Source organism: Brachionichthys hirsutus, chromosome 10 (genome assembly GCF_040956055.1).
Source record: "Brachionichthys hirsutus isolate HB-005 chromosome 10, CSIRO-AGI_Bhir_v1, whole genome shotgun sequence".
Classification (NCBI taxonomy): domain Eukaryota; kingdom Metazoa; phylum Chordata; class Actinopteri; order Lophiiformes; family Brachionichthyidae; genus Brachionichthys; species Brachionichthys hirsutus.
The window spans coordinates 5,823,094-5,839,343 of NC_090906.1; the positions used below are offsets into that span (position 1 = coordinate 5,823,094).

At 42.9% G+C, this 16,250-nt stretch overlaps 1 protein-coding gene across 1 annotated transcript in view; it reads left to right on the plus strand.

The window, feature by feature from the left end:
* Positions 1–16,250, plus strand: part of nbeaa (neurobeachin a) — a 70,576-nt gene that overhangs the window by 23,577 nt on the left and 30,749 nt on the right. The window contains 10 exon segments of the mRNA XM_068744861.1: positions 938–1,033; positions 1,283–1,404; positions 3,713–3,839; positions 4,801–4,920; positions 6,231–6,377; positions 9,903–10,100; positions 10,626–10,759; positions 11,076–11,184; positions 11,599–11,751; positions 13,264–13,432. Coding sequence (XP_068600962.1) covers positions 938–1,033; positions 1,283–1,404; positions 3,713–3,839; positions 4,801–4,920; positions 6,231–6,377; positions 9,903–10,100; positions 10,626–10,759; positions 11,076–11,184; positions 11,599–11,751; positions 13,264–13,432 — 1,375 coding nt within the window.

Genomic DNA, 16,250 nt, shown 5'->3' on the forward strand with positions numbered 1-16,250 from the left:
TGATAATGACCAACTAAATTGCTCTCTGAAAAGAAAGCAGAGCAGAGTGCACCAAGCAAGTTGCTGAGTCATGCTTTTAGAGCCACCGCACATACGTTTACTCAGGTAACACAATAACTTTAGCGGCTGGCAGTGGGCACTTCTCCCTACAAATGGCATGTTACATCATCCTAACTGCTCCCCGTCGTTTGCCTATTTCTCACTGACTATAGATGACTCAGAGTGAAAATATTAGAATGAAGTGTGGACGTTTAAGGAGGCCGAACCTTCTGCTCACTGCAGGGTTACTCTTGCCCCGGATTGCACTTTGAATATCTGTTAGTGAGCTTTGCACACAATCAACTTTTGTGAAATCATAATTTAACCTCATGTAAGACATTCTGTATTTGTGCATTTGATTGTGAGTTTAGTTGATAGTGACCTACTGTGTTAGTGAAACAATACGTATATATCTTTACACACTTGGAAAGCGTTAGTTAGGTTTTACCACAGAATGAACTCCATACATTAGTAGCTGCTAGCAGAAAACTAGCTTAAGCTAACACACCTGTCTCCATTCTCATCAGTGTCTTCTGCTCAGGCTCCAGGACAAACTGCCCTCAACAACCTTTAGTCCTTCCGTTATCTCTTCAGCCCACCCTCCGCTCTTCCTCCATCCAATCACTATCATCACCTCATCCTCTCGACTCTATTTCCCCGTCTTTTCCAATTTCTTCTCCCGGGGAGCTCGCTCCAAAGACAAACCGATTAAGGGTTGCCATGGTATTGATGTTATGTTGTCGAGGAAGGTGATTCATAGGTGATTGGAGAGTTATTGATCCACTGTGCAGGAGATGTGATGTCACACCATGTGTTTCTTTCACGTCGCACCCCTGTGGCTCTAATTGTTGGCATCTGTCACATAATAATAATAATCCTCTCCTCTCCTCTCTTCCAGCCAAGACATGCTGTGAAGCTTTTATCAGTTTTGAACCAGATGCCTCAGAGACATGGTCCTGATACCTTCTTCAATTTTCCAGGACGCAGTGCAGCGGTAAGACACACACACACACACACAAACGCACACACCTTCGTGGAGCACTTTCTGGGTTGGTATAAAAGGGAAAAGTATTCCTATCTGTCAACTTTCATAATAAAAAATCAGCAACTGTATTACAGTTATTATGCAGCCGAATAATGCATATTAGTAGTCTTTCATCGCATTGTTAATTGCTGTATATTCATTTTTGATTTTAATAGTAAGGAGCAGGGGCTTGAATTTTCTATTTGCCTCCTCCCTCAGGCCATAGCGTTGCCACCAATTGCTAAATGGCCTTACCAGAACGGGTTCACCATCAACACTTGGTTCAGACAGGATCCACTCAACAACATCAATGTGGACAAAGACAAACCGTACCTCTATTGGTAAGTAGAAGGCCTCTCGCCTGCTCTACAATAAAATAAAGTTCTTGCAGCGAGAGAGTGGGACTGAAAACATCAATGTTCAGAATATGTTTATTACATGTATGTTTCAGCTCCTTTTCCCTTTATTAACCTGATGACATCATGCTGACTTTTTGTAGCACAGACAGAGAGGAGTTGAATAGCTGGAATGGACATTTTAAAAGTTGGGATCAAAGAGACGCTCGGCTTTTAGCATCCTTACAGAGATAAGAGCCTAAAAGATGCAGATAAACCAGCCCTCAACACAGCAAGGCTTTAAGAGTTATTGCTTTTCTGTGAGCAGTGAGATTTTCTCCTTGGTGATTGCACAAACTGCTTTCTTGCTTCTGCTTTTGCTATTGATCAAAGTAAACAAAAGCACACAGCGGGTTCAGGCTTGTTCCCGCTGCATGTCAAGAGGCATTGTGGTTTAAGCAGGCAGAAACAAACTCCAGTGAACACGAACGGTGCAGGTTGGTGGAGCCTGCGCTGTGCTTGATGAGAATGGACTGCATGGTACTTCTCGGGCTTAATCATCATCTCCATTTGCTGGAGTAGGCGATCCAAGACTGCAGAACGGACGACCAAAGTTTGTGCTGCTGATAAAGTCTAGGTTTGTCAGGATCAGAGGAACGAAAGTGCGCCTGACAGATTTAGGCTTTAAGATATATCCTGAGAATATATATTAAGATGAGAAAAAAATGAACTTGTTTTTTGAGTCCTGTCAAACAATTATTGCAGAACCTGTGATGTAAGAGAATCACCTATATAAAAATGCTACAGAAGAAATGGAAGCAACACATTTGAATGACTTTTTTCATCTTTTAACAATACAAAATCAATTCATTTCAATTAATTTAGCCTTTGCAGGGGGAAGAATTTATTTTTCCTTCCTTCTGAAAACGATGTCATCATTATTTTTCTGAAGAGAACCTAACAGTTTTCTTTGCAGAGCCACTACAGATGGTGAACACTGAAGCCAGGAGCGTGAATGTAGACAGGAAGTTAACAGATAAACATATCATGAATTCAAATCTTACTTTAAGCTCAAGACAATACATTATGCTTCTTCTCTTTTACTTCTCAGACCTGCTGGCCTCATTGCTCGTGTTAGTTACCCATTATGAAACTTTTTATTTTATTTCATATCTTATTGAATTGAACTGCTTTACTTCACTGTTGGGCTTTTTCTCTCAAACTCGTCTGTCTAAACAGAGAGAATGTCACTAAAGAGGCTTCACAATGCATCTGCATGCTCTCTGGATAGCATCGCAGAGATGAACCGTCCTACACGAAGGTCGTAATCCTGTTACCTGAGTAACCATTTGTCAGGTTGTTATGGTGATTTAGGAGAGAGCGAGAGAGAGGGAGGGCACCTTCCTCTCCTCTGGCTCAGGTCTTATCACCCTAGCCCAAATGCACCTGGTACTCACGCCTCCTGACTGATACAGGCCTCCGCAGATGCAGGAAGGCCAAGATAATACACCGTCTGCACTCCCAACATGTTCCAGGGATCCATTTGGAGGGATTTATGTCTGCTTTTCTGGAGCTGCTGCGCGCGGCTGTCTTCTGGGACTATTTTAGAAGAGAAATTTCTCGTTGTTTCACAAAGAGGTTTAGATGTGAGGCTGGGTTTTATATCGCGGTTATGAGTACAAAGAAGAGAAATATCAGGGAGAATATGGGGAGGGTGTTGATGCAGCAACGGAAATATGTCTTCTGATTCTGAACCCCCCGTTTAAATAACGATGATAGAAGTGTTAAAGGCGTTAAAGTTTGTTGGTTGGTTTTACGTGGATGTACTTTTTGTTTCCTCTCCATAATAAGGTGGGTAGATAAAGTATATTCATTATTTGTTCATCTGTTTGTAATTGTGATCAAGATTTTTGTTTGATCTTTAATATTTAAATTGTCCTGAACTTTTTGAGCTTTCAGACAAAGATCGATTGGTCATCTTCTCATGGGCATAAAACTCCACGGCTTGTCAGGGAGGGACATGGAAACCAAGGTTTCCATGATGAATGGCTGTCCTATCGTGTTATTTTACCTTTCTGTGCTGATGTTCAACAAAGTCATTTTTTTTGGGGGGGGGGGTTGGCAGAATACCTGCAGGTGATTTGTCAGTAGGTGATTTACTCCTGCTCATCACGGATGCACACCTTGGATCTATGGTGGTGGGATTTGCATGCGTGAAAACATTCACGTTGGCCAAGCATCTAAACACACGCAAACAGAACCGCAGATGTCGGCAACTAAAATGAGTGCAACCGTTTCCGTTTCTGTTTTTCAGCTTTCGTACCAGTAAAGGAATCGGCTATTCTGCTCATTTTGTGGGGAACTGCCTCATTGTGACGTCGTTGAAGTCAAAAGGAAAAGGTTTCCAGCACTGTGTGAAATATGATTTTCAACCACGCAAGGTAAAAGAAAATGCACGCACGCAAGCAAATTCAAATAACGACCGTGTAACTTTCAGTCGGCGCCAGAGATGGGTTGAAGTTGGTAACCCTTGTTAGGGGAGACAGTATCAGGAATGTGTTGATGCCTTCTTCTTCTATCCGCTCTTGAACTCTGTAGCAGTGAGTGTAGATAAGATCTGTCATCTAAGACCTGCGCAGCGCTCCTGTACCACACCGTCAGCAAACTGCAGCTGTCCTGCACAGAAACATCACACACACACACCCCTTCGCTTGACGAGTTGGCCTCCTGTTGCTTTTTGCTGACCCAGTAGAATATATACACTGCTTAACGAAGTTCCCAGTGCCTTTATTTGATCAATTTGTAAAGCATCGTGTCCAAAGTATTTTGTAGACTAGCAAAACCTTTAGCATCCCTCAGTCTTCATCCCGATGATAGTCCTCCTTCCAGGGATTCTGTTTGCTGGATGAAGGAGGCTGACATTTTGCCATCGTTCATTGTAGCTTCCTAGTACAGAGAGATCCAACGGTGCGATTGGGACCATTTGCAGTATTGAGTGAATTGCAACGAAGCCTTACAAAAGTACCCCGATACAAACACAGGACAGATGACAAAATTAATTCGAATGAGTCATCACAACGCAACAGACTCTCATCCATAAACTCCAAAACCAGCTAAATGAGGACAAAAGTGCACACAACACAATAAACGCTCACCACAGGCTTTAAAGCTAACGCCTCCTCAGTTAGTATAATGAATTTGGTCACCAGAACGCAAAGACATCAAAATACTGTAAGTCAAAGTGCTTCGCATAATGCGCGACGAAATGCACAATAAAATTAAATAAACAGCAGCGTTTACTTCAGAAACATGAACCGCTCCTTTGAGAAGAAGCTGCCACTTTGTTGTTGTGTGTGAATTTGTTGCATCCTTTATATCTGAATGGGATTCTGTCTTTTTCAGTGGTACATGATCAGCATCGTCCACATCTACAACCGTTGGAGGAACTCTGAGATCCGTTGCTATGTCAACGGTCAGCTGGTCTCCTACGGCGATATGGCCTGGCACGTCAACACTAATGATGTAAGGGTACCGACTGAGCAATGGAGACTTCCGCTACTTGTTCTGGCTGCAGGCAAAAGTGGCCCTAATAGGATTTATTTTTACTATATAAATGAATAACTTGGGTTCTGATCTGTTTGATTCTGATTTGTATAATCAGATTAGATTTCATGGGAACTTGCTCAAACTGAGCACGCTCACTCAAAGTTGTACATTTAGAGGTTTCAAAGGAAAATGCTTCAAACAGATCCTCATTTTGCTTTGCTTTCTTACAGCCAGTTTGAAAAGCTAATTTACCACCACCATACGCCTGCATTAATATCCGAGTCATTCCGTTGTTCCTCTGCATGCTTGTATAAATGTTGCGACGTGGTACAGATGTTTGCACTGATGCTGCACAAAGACAAATGTGAACAGTCTAGGGTAAACAGATCAGATCTGGGATGTATAATGTCAACAACAGTATGTATGTAGCCTTTTGTTTTTTTATGCTTGGACCTGTATGGAAAAACAGATGTCAGAGAAACACCCTTGAGTTGGTTAACAAAGTGTTAGAAGTCCGAGACGGTTATGAAAGTTTGATCTATTATTCACCTGCTTCTGGTAAAGAAACGCTTTTTGCTTACTAAAGAGTTGTCTTTTTCTTTAAATTGTGTGGTTTTATCTCAGCCTTGGAAATTCAGTATTTGTCTGGTTCCACTTAGCCCCCCCCCCCCGTTTGGATGTTGGCAACTATTTGATGTTTGCCCTCTGCATGCGTTAGCTGGCCCAGAGTTGCCCTTGGGCCCATTTCCAGCACAGCTTGCTTAAAATCCAACTTCAAACTTTTCCACTTAGCAAGGGATTGGTAGTCTCTCCTCACGATGGCAGCTGAGCCTTCATTACGCTCTCTTCCTGGGCGGCTCCATAACATTGCAGCAGTTATTAAGGAAATGCATCATTCTCGTGCCTTAAAGTTCACACAGCTCACAGAAAGACTTGTAAGGAAAGGAGCGTACATTAAACGACCAAAAGAATGTAATAACGCATTGATGCTATCAGCTTTTGTTTTGTCCCAAAGGCTGAAGATAACTTCTTTCATTTCTTTGAAGAAGCAGAATATAGGAAGATCTTGTTGAGATAAAGGGCATCAGAAGGGAGTAGATGAGATGGGACTATACAGAGAGCAGGCGATGGAAATGAAACAAGCCAGCCTTAAAGGTTGGGTTCATCACGGCACAATTTTGCCCCCCTTGCTTGCAGGGAATCGTTCAATTGTGTTAACCATGGGGGGGGCAAGTCTTATATATTTTAAAACATTTGACATGTTTGTTAATTCTTTCTTTTTTCAGAGCTATGACAAGTGCTTCTTGGGTTCGTCAGAGACAGCCGACGCCAACAGGGTGTTTTGTGGTCAGTTAGGAGCCATTTATGTTTTCAGTGAAGCTCTCAACCCAGCTCAGATCTTCGCCATTCACCAACTGGGACCCGGCTACAAGGTGAGACAGCGCCCACTTGTTACCGTGCTACTCTGTGTTCTCAGCATGATTAGCTGTGGATCAGTGTCATGCCCAGTTTGGCAAGCTGTGGATTTCATTTGGTTCTTAAAGCAGCCTTTCCCATTCACGCTGCTAGCAGGAAGTAGCTGATGCCTTTCTGGGGCTGCCATTTGCAAAAGAGATTCTGTAATTTGTGCCGCCATGTCCTAAAGGGTGGTGGATTTAAATTAATGTTATCACTTTCTGTGGATTTAGCATTAGTGCTTTATATTTCACCCAAATTAAAACGCACACATTTGAATTCCTACATTTGGGGGGGGGGGGGGGGGGGGGGCAGCAGGTTGATTTGTATTCAGACATATATTTATCACTTAAATTTAGCATTTCAAACACTTAATAATTCATCCACAAGGAAAAATAAAGTACAACTGTAGTGCTAAAGATTTTCAAGGTCAAAAAAAGCAATTGATCTTTGCATTTTGGGAACATTCAAGGGTGGATTTTGCCCTTAAATTCAGAGTCCTGACACTGATGAGAACTTTATGTTCATGTCATAAGAAAAAGATTCACAAGAGGCCTCCTAATGTCGGGTTTCGGTGGCTTTAGGAATCATAAACTCTGCCTTTTGGCCTGACTGTCGATGGCAGCTGAAATGTTGCAACACCTTGCCAGCTGTCTGCGTCTTGCTTTGGCAGACTTCCACGCCTCGGGCCGCTGACAGCTTGTTTATGAAGGTGTCCAAAACTGTCAAGATTCCCCCACCGTGAGTCTTTCTAGATATACGAGGCTTGTGATGTTGGCCAACAGCTGCCGGAACCTCGGTGGATTCTTAGAAGTCAGAATGTAAATCAAACGTGTGCGTTGGTCGCCACTGCTCGAAGGTGGCATGGAAGGACAGGTATACTGGCGGCCCGTAAGAATCCTTTCATTGCCTTCCTATCTTTCTGTTTTCCTGAGATCATAGAAAATTAACGCTCATTTAAGACTCAAGTTCTCACATCACATCTCGGTCAGGAATGCTGATTTTTCTCTCTGTCACGGTCTGCAGATCGGTGGGTCCGATTGGCCGGCCGTTTTCCTCCCTGCATGGCACAGAACGGGCTTCTCACATAGCCAGACGAGTTCATTCATTGACTCGGTTGTGTCAAAGCTGCCGAACTCGGCGCCAGCTCGATTTGGCTCGTTTGACTCGGGTTCCTAGTTCAACTTTTTATGACTTCACACAGATGTGCTGGTGTGTAAAGATGAAAGGCTGCTCTGGGAGTACTTCCTACGCAGTGTTGAGGAGAAATGTATCTATATCCATCTATCGGTGTGTGTGTGTGTATGTGTGCACGCGTGTGTGTGTGCGCGCTGTAGGTCTCGGTCTCAGCCGCTGTCAGTGTTTCTGTACAGTAGCGAGGGAAAAAAAAGTCGATAGAGACTCGCTCTGCCGAACGAGACTTCACCACAGCAAGGTTGTTCAAGGCCTCCTCACTTGGTGTGGATCGTGATGCCGACCTGCTGTGTGTGTGTGTTTGTGTGTAACGTCTGTCTGTGTGTGCAGATCGGCACATCCCTCCTAATGACAGGGAGATGGAACATAACATCTTTTGCTTCCTCTTTTTGGACCTGCCAATCAGGGGTTGTTGAGTGTTTGTCTCCGGTTGTGCAATTTATTAGGAGTCTAGATGCCCTCATCGAGAGAGCCGCCAACAATCTGGACGCGGCGTAATTAATGGACTGTACTCGGACACCTGTATTGTGTGTTTGGGTGTGTGTGTGTGTTTGAGCTCCCACATCTATTATCAGATTTTATTTTACTGGGAATGTGTGGATTTTATAGAGTTATGTTTTCAGTAATAGCAAGGAATTAATATACCTGCCGCAAGAACTTTGAATATTTCTTCTCATTCTGGGATCATCTTTGGATTTTCAATTTAAAAACTGAAATTTCACGTTATTATTATCTTTAATACGGAACAATTTTAAAGGATATCCAACCTTTTATTTTATTTAAAAAATAAATGTTACCGTGTTCTAATCATATGCTGGAACATAATCTGTTTGGACATGCAGGGAGCCTTTACTGAGCTGAATTGCTTCGTCTGCTGTGTGTGTGTGTGTGTGTGTAGTTGTTGCTGCCCTGTGTCGTATCTGCAGCAGCCAGGCTTTTCTTCCCCTGTGCGTGTTTGTGTAACCAGGTGAAGGGCACGCATGTGTTTGAGCACAGATATGGAATCACCCTTCACTTTTACATGTTCCTCCCGCTTTGTGTTAAATCCCTCTGTGCATTAAAGAGTCAGCAAAGCCCTTTGAACCTTCAGCACAGAAACAGCAAGCGCACATTTACACCGCACATATATGCACATACGCACGATTGTAAATGCAGCACAATAAATGGGCTTGCACAGCAAAAGTGAACATTTTAATAAGTGTATTAATTTTGCATTCCGGCTATTCAGTGGTTTTTTTTTTCATGTTGAGGGGCCGCTAACCTTCAGAGAGCAAACGCACACCAATAAGCTGCTGGCCATTAGCTCTTCCATTTCACTGTGTAATTATCCAACACAACATAAATGTGGAAATGTTGTACTATCTCTTAAAACCATTAATTACTGTCAGAAATAATGCGTTACTTGAAAGAAATGCATGTGTGTGTGGAAATTGCAAGCTTTTTGAATCACAAGTGGATCTGAATGAAAGAGGAAGGAAATGAAGAAGGAGCTTAAAACCAGTAGATAGTTATTCAGCCTGCGGACACGGTGGAGGCGAGGTGCCCCTCCTCTGTTGTGTGGTGTGAGACTTGGTTCTGTGTGGTTAAAACCGCTAATAGCACATTTTCTACAGCAGACTTCAGATGAAAGGTTGAGAACAAGACGGGCTTGCAGGTCTGCGAGCAGCCTGGGGCATTCCTGTGCTGTTAGGTGGAGCAAGGCACCTGGGGAGCCAGCTAGTCACAGGGAAGCGTGTCCCTCGCCTGCAGCTGCTGTGAAAGGATGGGCAATGCAACCTCCTGGCCTTTTCGTGTGTGCAAATATAGACATAGATGTAGAGACTCAAAAAAGTCCTCCTACAAATACTAGCAAGGAGAAAACTACTTGATAGCAAATGGAGCAGAGAGGAGAAAATGCCTGCCTTCGGTAAAACATGTTCAACATCTCTTCCTTCAAGGAGAAAAACCGAAGGAAACGTGTTCATTATGAAGATGTTTTAGACTTAACAGCACAGGTTTCTATCATTTTAACATGACGTTAGCGCCACTTTCTGCCGGCAGTTTCATTTGGGCAACAAGGAGTGAAGCTGCGACTGGAGCTCTGAGCGCCTTTCCCCCTCATGCCCGTCTCCCCTGCTCTGCCTCTTATTCTCGGCTATTAGCAGACAGGCTACTGCTCTGCTCATTAAGCTGATTCTATGTTGCTCACAGTTCATACCCCAGTCGGTTTTGGGCGATGAACCCGAGCTTGACGCTCTCGCACTTGTTTGCGTTCGGCATTTGACACGTTCTCTCTCTCTCTCTCTCTCTCTCTCTCTCTCTCTCCACAGAGCACTTTCAAGTTTAAGTCAGAGAGCGACATCCACCTTGCTGAGCACCACAAGCAGGTGCTGTACGATAGCAAGCTAGCCAGCGCCATCTCCTTCACCTACAATGCCAAGGCAACGGATGCCCAACTCTGCCTGGAGTCGTCACCCAGGGAAAACCCCTCCATCTTCGTCCACTCGCCACACGCCCTCATGCTGCAGGTCAGTCTGTTGGGAACTTTCTGCGTTTGAAGTACAGTGGATGCAGAAAAAAATCTTTTTTTAATGCGTGTTCAGTGCTAGTTTCCTTCCAAGCATCAAGTGTCAAGGTGCTGCGTTGCTAAGGATGATGCTTTTCTGTTTCGCTTTGGCAAAATGTCCTCCGTTCTTAACTTGTTATTTGAAATTACCACTAACAAAAGGCAGTAAGACAAATTGTTTTGTCATCCTGCAATCCGTTTTTGTTTTTTGTTAAGTATATGTATGAATTTGGTTCAGGACGTTAACACGGCATAATGCAGCTCACACAAAGGCCCCTCAGAGCTGTGAATAGGAGTATTAAAATGATGTAAAAATAAAACAGTTTCATCTATTTAAGTTTCTCTGAAAATCTAATTTCTCTACAGCAATAATAAAATATTTTAACCTTCAAATAAATGAAATTCAGTATTGAAAAATAAACAGCTCAATTCTTTTGTGACAAATGTTTGTTTTTTTCTTTCTCCAAAATCCAAATCCATCCCACAGGATGTAAAGGCCATCGTCACCCACTCCATACATAGTGCCATCCACTCTATAGGAGGCATCCAGGTCCTGTTCCCTCTCTTCGCTCAGCTGGACTACAAGCAGCTCAATGACAGCAGCGTGGACACCACAGTCTGGTGAGTGGGCACATCAAAACCCACTGACTCGCTTTAATGCAGTCATATGAACAGTATAAATAAAAGAGATCAACCTTAAAAATGATGCAGCGCAGGAGATCTTTAAAGCTTATATATAGAACAGGGCATGTAAGTAGGAAAGGGAATTATGTGGCGTTCCTTGGAGCAACGACTTACTCGCTCACAACTCCTCAGCCAGTGGGTTGCGCTCGTCATAAGCGCGACTCTTTGTTCCTAAAATCATCCTTCTAAATTTCGGAAAGCCCGTTGTGACTCCGAGTCGTCGTCGAAGTCGAACACAATGCTTCCGTTGCAGTGCCACTCTGTTGGCCTTCCTGGTGGAGTTGCTGAAGAGCTCGGTGGCCATGCAGGAGCAAATGCTGGGAGGGAAGGGATTCCTGGTGATCGGCTACCTGCTTGAGAAGGTCAGTGAAAGGAATCTTTGAGCTATGAGTTTGGCTTTGCATGACTTTGCACACGCTGTGCATGTACACAGTGTGTGTAAAAAAAAAGACAACATGGAAAAACCAGAGATCTGACAAATGACAGGTGATCCCTGGTGTAGATTAATGACACTATTTTTCCGTGTCATTCCACTTGTGTGTCACCTGTTAGTCAACAGTAACCAGGGTAACCGTGGATCTACTCTTCTGTATAGATGCTGTAATCCCTTAGAAGTAGCTTAACGGAGTTCGACGGGTGAAATCTCTCCCAGTTTACTGAACATCGGAACAAGACGGAAATTTGCTTTGTTAACCCGTCAGATGGAAGATGGAAAAAAGGAAGTTAGCAGGGCATTACAGTCCGGTTACATGACAGCTTGCATTTCCTTTCCCCAGTCATCACGAGTTCACATCAGCAGGGCTGTACTTGAACAGTTCCTGTGCTTTGCCAAGTACCTGGATGGTTTACCTCATGGAGCGCCACTCCTAAAGCAGCTCTGTGACCACGTCCTCTTCAACGCTGCCATCTGGATACACACCCCTGCCAAGGTCGGTTTATTTCTATGTGTTGATGGATAAGGTGTGTCTTTTTGACCCTGCGGCAAAGCATCATTTTGGACATCATTTTCCCGAACAGAAAGAAAGAAAAGCTGGAGAGAATCTATTTTGCATTTCTCACACTTGGGTGGTTTTCTTCCATTTCATGGAAAATTAAAGACAAGCAAAGAGATTGAAATGAAGTGGGAAGGCATCTTTGTGGCAATTGCTCTTTACAATAATAGAACAAAGGAGACTGCAGGACTCAGAGGAAGGATTTGGCACATCACGCTGGAAAAGAACAGAACTTTCAAGCAGCAGAAGGAAAAAGTGAAAGTGACATTTGAAATGACCCCGGGATGGGAGAGAGATGTGAAGTCCCCCCCCCCCCTCGCTCCACACTAGATGTTAGTATTCCTGGCATTCCCGACAGGCCAGTGAGCTTTCTTCCATTATTTTCTCGAGCATATTGAGTCTTCTCTCTTCTGACCCTGACGTATGATTGGCTGCTGAGTGGAGCAGCACCGTGCTCCAAGTCACGCTGGCGTTCCGATGGAAGAAATGTGACTAGGCAGCATGCTGGCTGCTGTCGCTCAAGGGAATTGGAAGCGTGTGAATGTCAGACAGCAAAATCGCATCAGCCGCAGTTGAAATGTCACCATGAACTATAGTTCAAAGGTCACACCCATACGTTTGCAAATTGTGTTTTTAGCTTTAACCAGCTGAATCACCTGTAAACATTCAACGTGTCATTAATGAGCTGAAGACGAGCATAGAAGAATGTCTTGTGAATTTAACTGGGCCTCCGACAGAACTTCATCATTTCCCATTTCTTTGGACGTTATCACCACTTTAATTATTGGCAAGAGTCGCCTTGGTCACATTTCAGACTTAATGAATCACGTCTGAATCTCGACTCCCATCTCTCATAACGCCTCCCGTGCAGGAGAGAGCCCGTTTTCTGTGCGCAGCATTTGTATTTACCATCATCCTCTCAGAGGTGGAGGCACGGCCGCTGGAATCTACCGTCGCAGTAGCGGCTGGGATAGGTTTAAGACATCTCAGGCTTTGCTGAAGTTAAAACCTCTTTTAAATCACAGCAGATAAACACATCAGATTAGCGTGAAATGTAATGAAATGAAAGCCCCCTTAAAATCAGCTTGAGTGCCCTTTCTTTTCTAGCATCCTGCTAATCGTGTCTGCTTAACAGTGCTGCCTCATTAAGGCGGTTCCTCAGCGTTGTGGCCGCTGTAATGAGCTCAGAGCATTGTGATGGAGAGGACAGTTAGAGGAATATTAAGAGGGGGGAAAAGGAGACAGGAAGGAAGTACCGGTACGCCATTGGAGAATGTCTTTCTTGAATGTCAGAGCTGCCCCTCAGGTATTTGACAGTTTAAGGCATCCAAAAACACACACAAAAAAACATCAGTGCTTTGTTGTGGGAAACCTCCTCTCCATCCCTCTGTGCATTTGTGTGTATGTACATATATCTCCACTGTATAAATGATCTGTGTGCGTATACAGGTGCAGCTGTCTCTCTATACATACCTGTCGTCTGAGTTTATCGGCACCGCCACCATCTACACCACTATCCGGCGTGTCGGCACCGTCCTGCAGCTGATGCACACGCTCAAGTACTACTACTGGGCCATCAACCCGCTGGAGTGCAGTGGAATCAATCCCAAAGGCCTCGGTATGAAAAGAATATTGCAGACAAAGACACCACTAGAGGGTTAAGGACACCACGCCTGACCTCTCTGTTGTGCACTGCCTCTCCTCCACTTTGTGCCCTTCATCATCTCCCTTCATCTCCCTTCATATTCTTGTTTTTTATATGCCTTAAACACGGTAGATATTCTTGTTCCACTCAGGCTTGCTAGAGCTGAGGTATTCACATAATGTAGCAATATATTATATATAAATGAAGTTTTCATTTCCGATCCATCAGGGTCCATCCATCCATCTTTCATGACTGCATGAAGTTAAAAGGGACTGGATCGCAGTCCATTGTAGAGATAACACAAAATCACTATCTAATCTACCTCAATGTGCAAGTGGATTTAAAATTTCTGATCAAAATACTGATTGGCTTGTTGAGCCATGTCTGAAACTCTTCACACATTTCCCATCTCAGAATTGAGGGACCTCTATTTGGGGATCCAAATGACCGACATGTTACAAAGATTCCATGATGGCAGAGCTGCATAATTTTATATAACACCTTGACGCACATTATACCTGTCAATCAGAGGAGCAGATTTCACCTCCACACAACCTTTCCACAAATTCAACATTATTTCTGAGTCTCACAATAATTGTCACTTTGATGCACTTGTTAAATAATTCTTTCTTCCCTTGTATACTGTGAAGTCTTTATGCTGTGGAGCTGTGTCAGCTAACAGGTACACTTTGTGCTTATGACAATTTATAGTTCACACGTAGCTCACACGTAGTTCTAAAACTGTCCTTACTCAGTAGATGTAAATGTCGGACATGGCAGAGCAGGTAACTTCACATCATCTGCTAAATTCTTAAATTATGAAATCTGTTGTTGGAGTTTTTAAATAGTAATAAAAAGTAATAAGAAGTACAGTATTTTAAAAATGTTTACACCACTGTAAGCTTTATTGACTGTTTTGTTGAACTCCAACACTTTTTATTCTTAATTCTGACGACATTTTTATTCAACTATTGTGCAGGATATATGCAGCGCTTATTAGCATGTATTTAACTGTATACAGTTCAGAAGTGAAGTGTTTAAAAGCTACACCCGTGAAGCTCTCCTAGTCGAAAATGACACGTGAGTAGCTTACTGAATGTTCATTGCCATCAGTGGTTGTGCGAATTGTCATAGAAATGTAGAAAATATATGTATTTGAGCACAAATAAGACAATTTTTTAGTTATTTTTTATTTCAAACTGACAAGAGGATATCCTTGTGTTATTTTCTTATGAAAATAATATAATGTAATAAATTAAGCAGTGTTTATTCATCGACTGTTTCCAGAGCGGCAGCGACGTTGCTACAGACCTTTCAATTAAATCAACCCCTTCTTTTGTTCAAGACCTTCTACTATGAATCTACATCCCCCATTGCCATGGTAACAGAACGAATTGATGGGCAGATCCAAGGAAGATTTTGGAATTTCTAATCAAGTGGCTGCCTGGCTTCATTTCTGTTCGGTCATATTATTGCTCGACTGCTGGGAAGGAGCCCAATAAAGAAACGTAGATAACAAAAGCAATTAGCCACATCTACTAATGGGAGTGCTGTGCATGGGCTGGAAATCTGCACATCTGTACCTACACATACTGCAAGAATGTCTTGTACAGTGTTGGAATACATTTGCATAGTAACAGTCAGATATTTTGAACATAAGGTGGCTTTAAGGTTAGAAATTAACTGTATTTTGTGGTATTTATTTGAAGTAATGAGGCTGAATCCAGGCTGCAGATATATTTTCGTGTTTGTGTGTTTTTACACTGCAACTCCTGTGGACTCGGATCTGTAAAAAAGCAATTATCTATCTAGGTTTTCATTGTTTTATGCAAACTACTTCATTTGATATATGTAGAGTACTATACATTACCACAAAGATGGTCAACTTGTAGTGTGCCTATAAACAAACACTTCAGCCTTACCACTAGTCAGGTACATTACTATTGAACCCACAACTCAGAGATTAAATTGCTTCTAAAATAACATTGCAGCTGAAATGAAAATCAGTAGAGTGCATTCCTCCAACAATTCCCAACAGTGCTCTTTAATTCTATCAATTATTATCCAAAATCAGAATCATGGCTGGCCTCTGGCAGTGTCAAAAGACAGTGGGGAAAAAATCTTCCTGTTTATCTGTATCTGCACCAAAATGTAATTTAATTTCATCTGGCCTAAGACCCATTTTTATTCTGTCATATGCCGTTATTTATTGTAACATGATGCACTTTGTCAGTGGATATATTGTGCGTCCATAAATCATCCTGAGCACCAGCAGACTAAATGTAGATCAACGGGCAAATTAAATAGAAATTCAGTCGCTTTTAGATCAATTCAACATGCATGTAGGCGTTTAAAGGATCATAAATTCAGAACAAACTCGTAAAAAAAAAAAAAGCAATTTGTCTAAAATGCAAAAGATGGCAATAAAAAAACTGCCCCAGAGAAACTTTCTCATTAAAAAAAAATAAAATATTTATTCTCATGCCCTAAATCCTGCTGAACGGCGTTTCCACCTGGTACCTCGGCTCTCTCTCTTGGTGCAGAGACGCTGGGTGACCTTGATCGGCTGCTGGGTGTCACCGCTTTATCCAAACATGCAACAGCTTGTTGTGTAAGGATGATGGATTACGAGGGACCGTTTCAGTGTCACGTTGTCGTTTTGTGAAGAGCAGGCAAAAATGATCAAAGATCAGCAAAGCATGACAGCGATAGGACGGGAGAGGTGCCTCGCGTCTCCTTCCTCTCACGTCCTCAGCCTTTTAAGTTTGCCTGAGCTTACTTCCATGCGGCC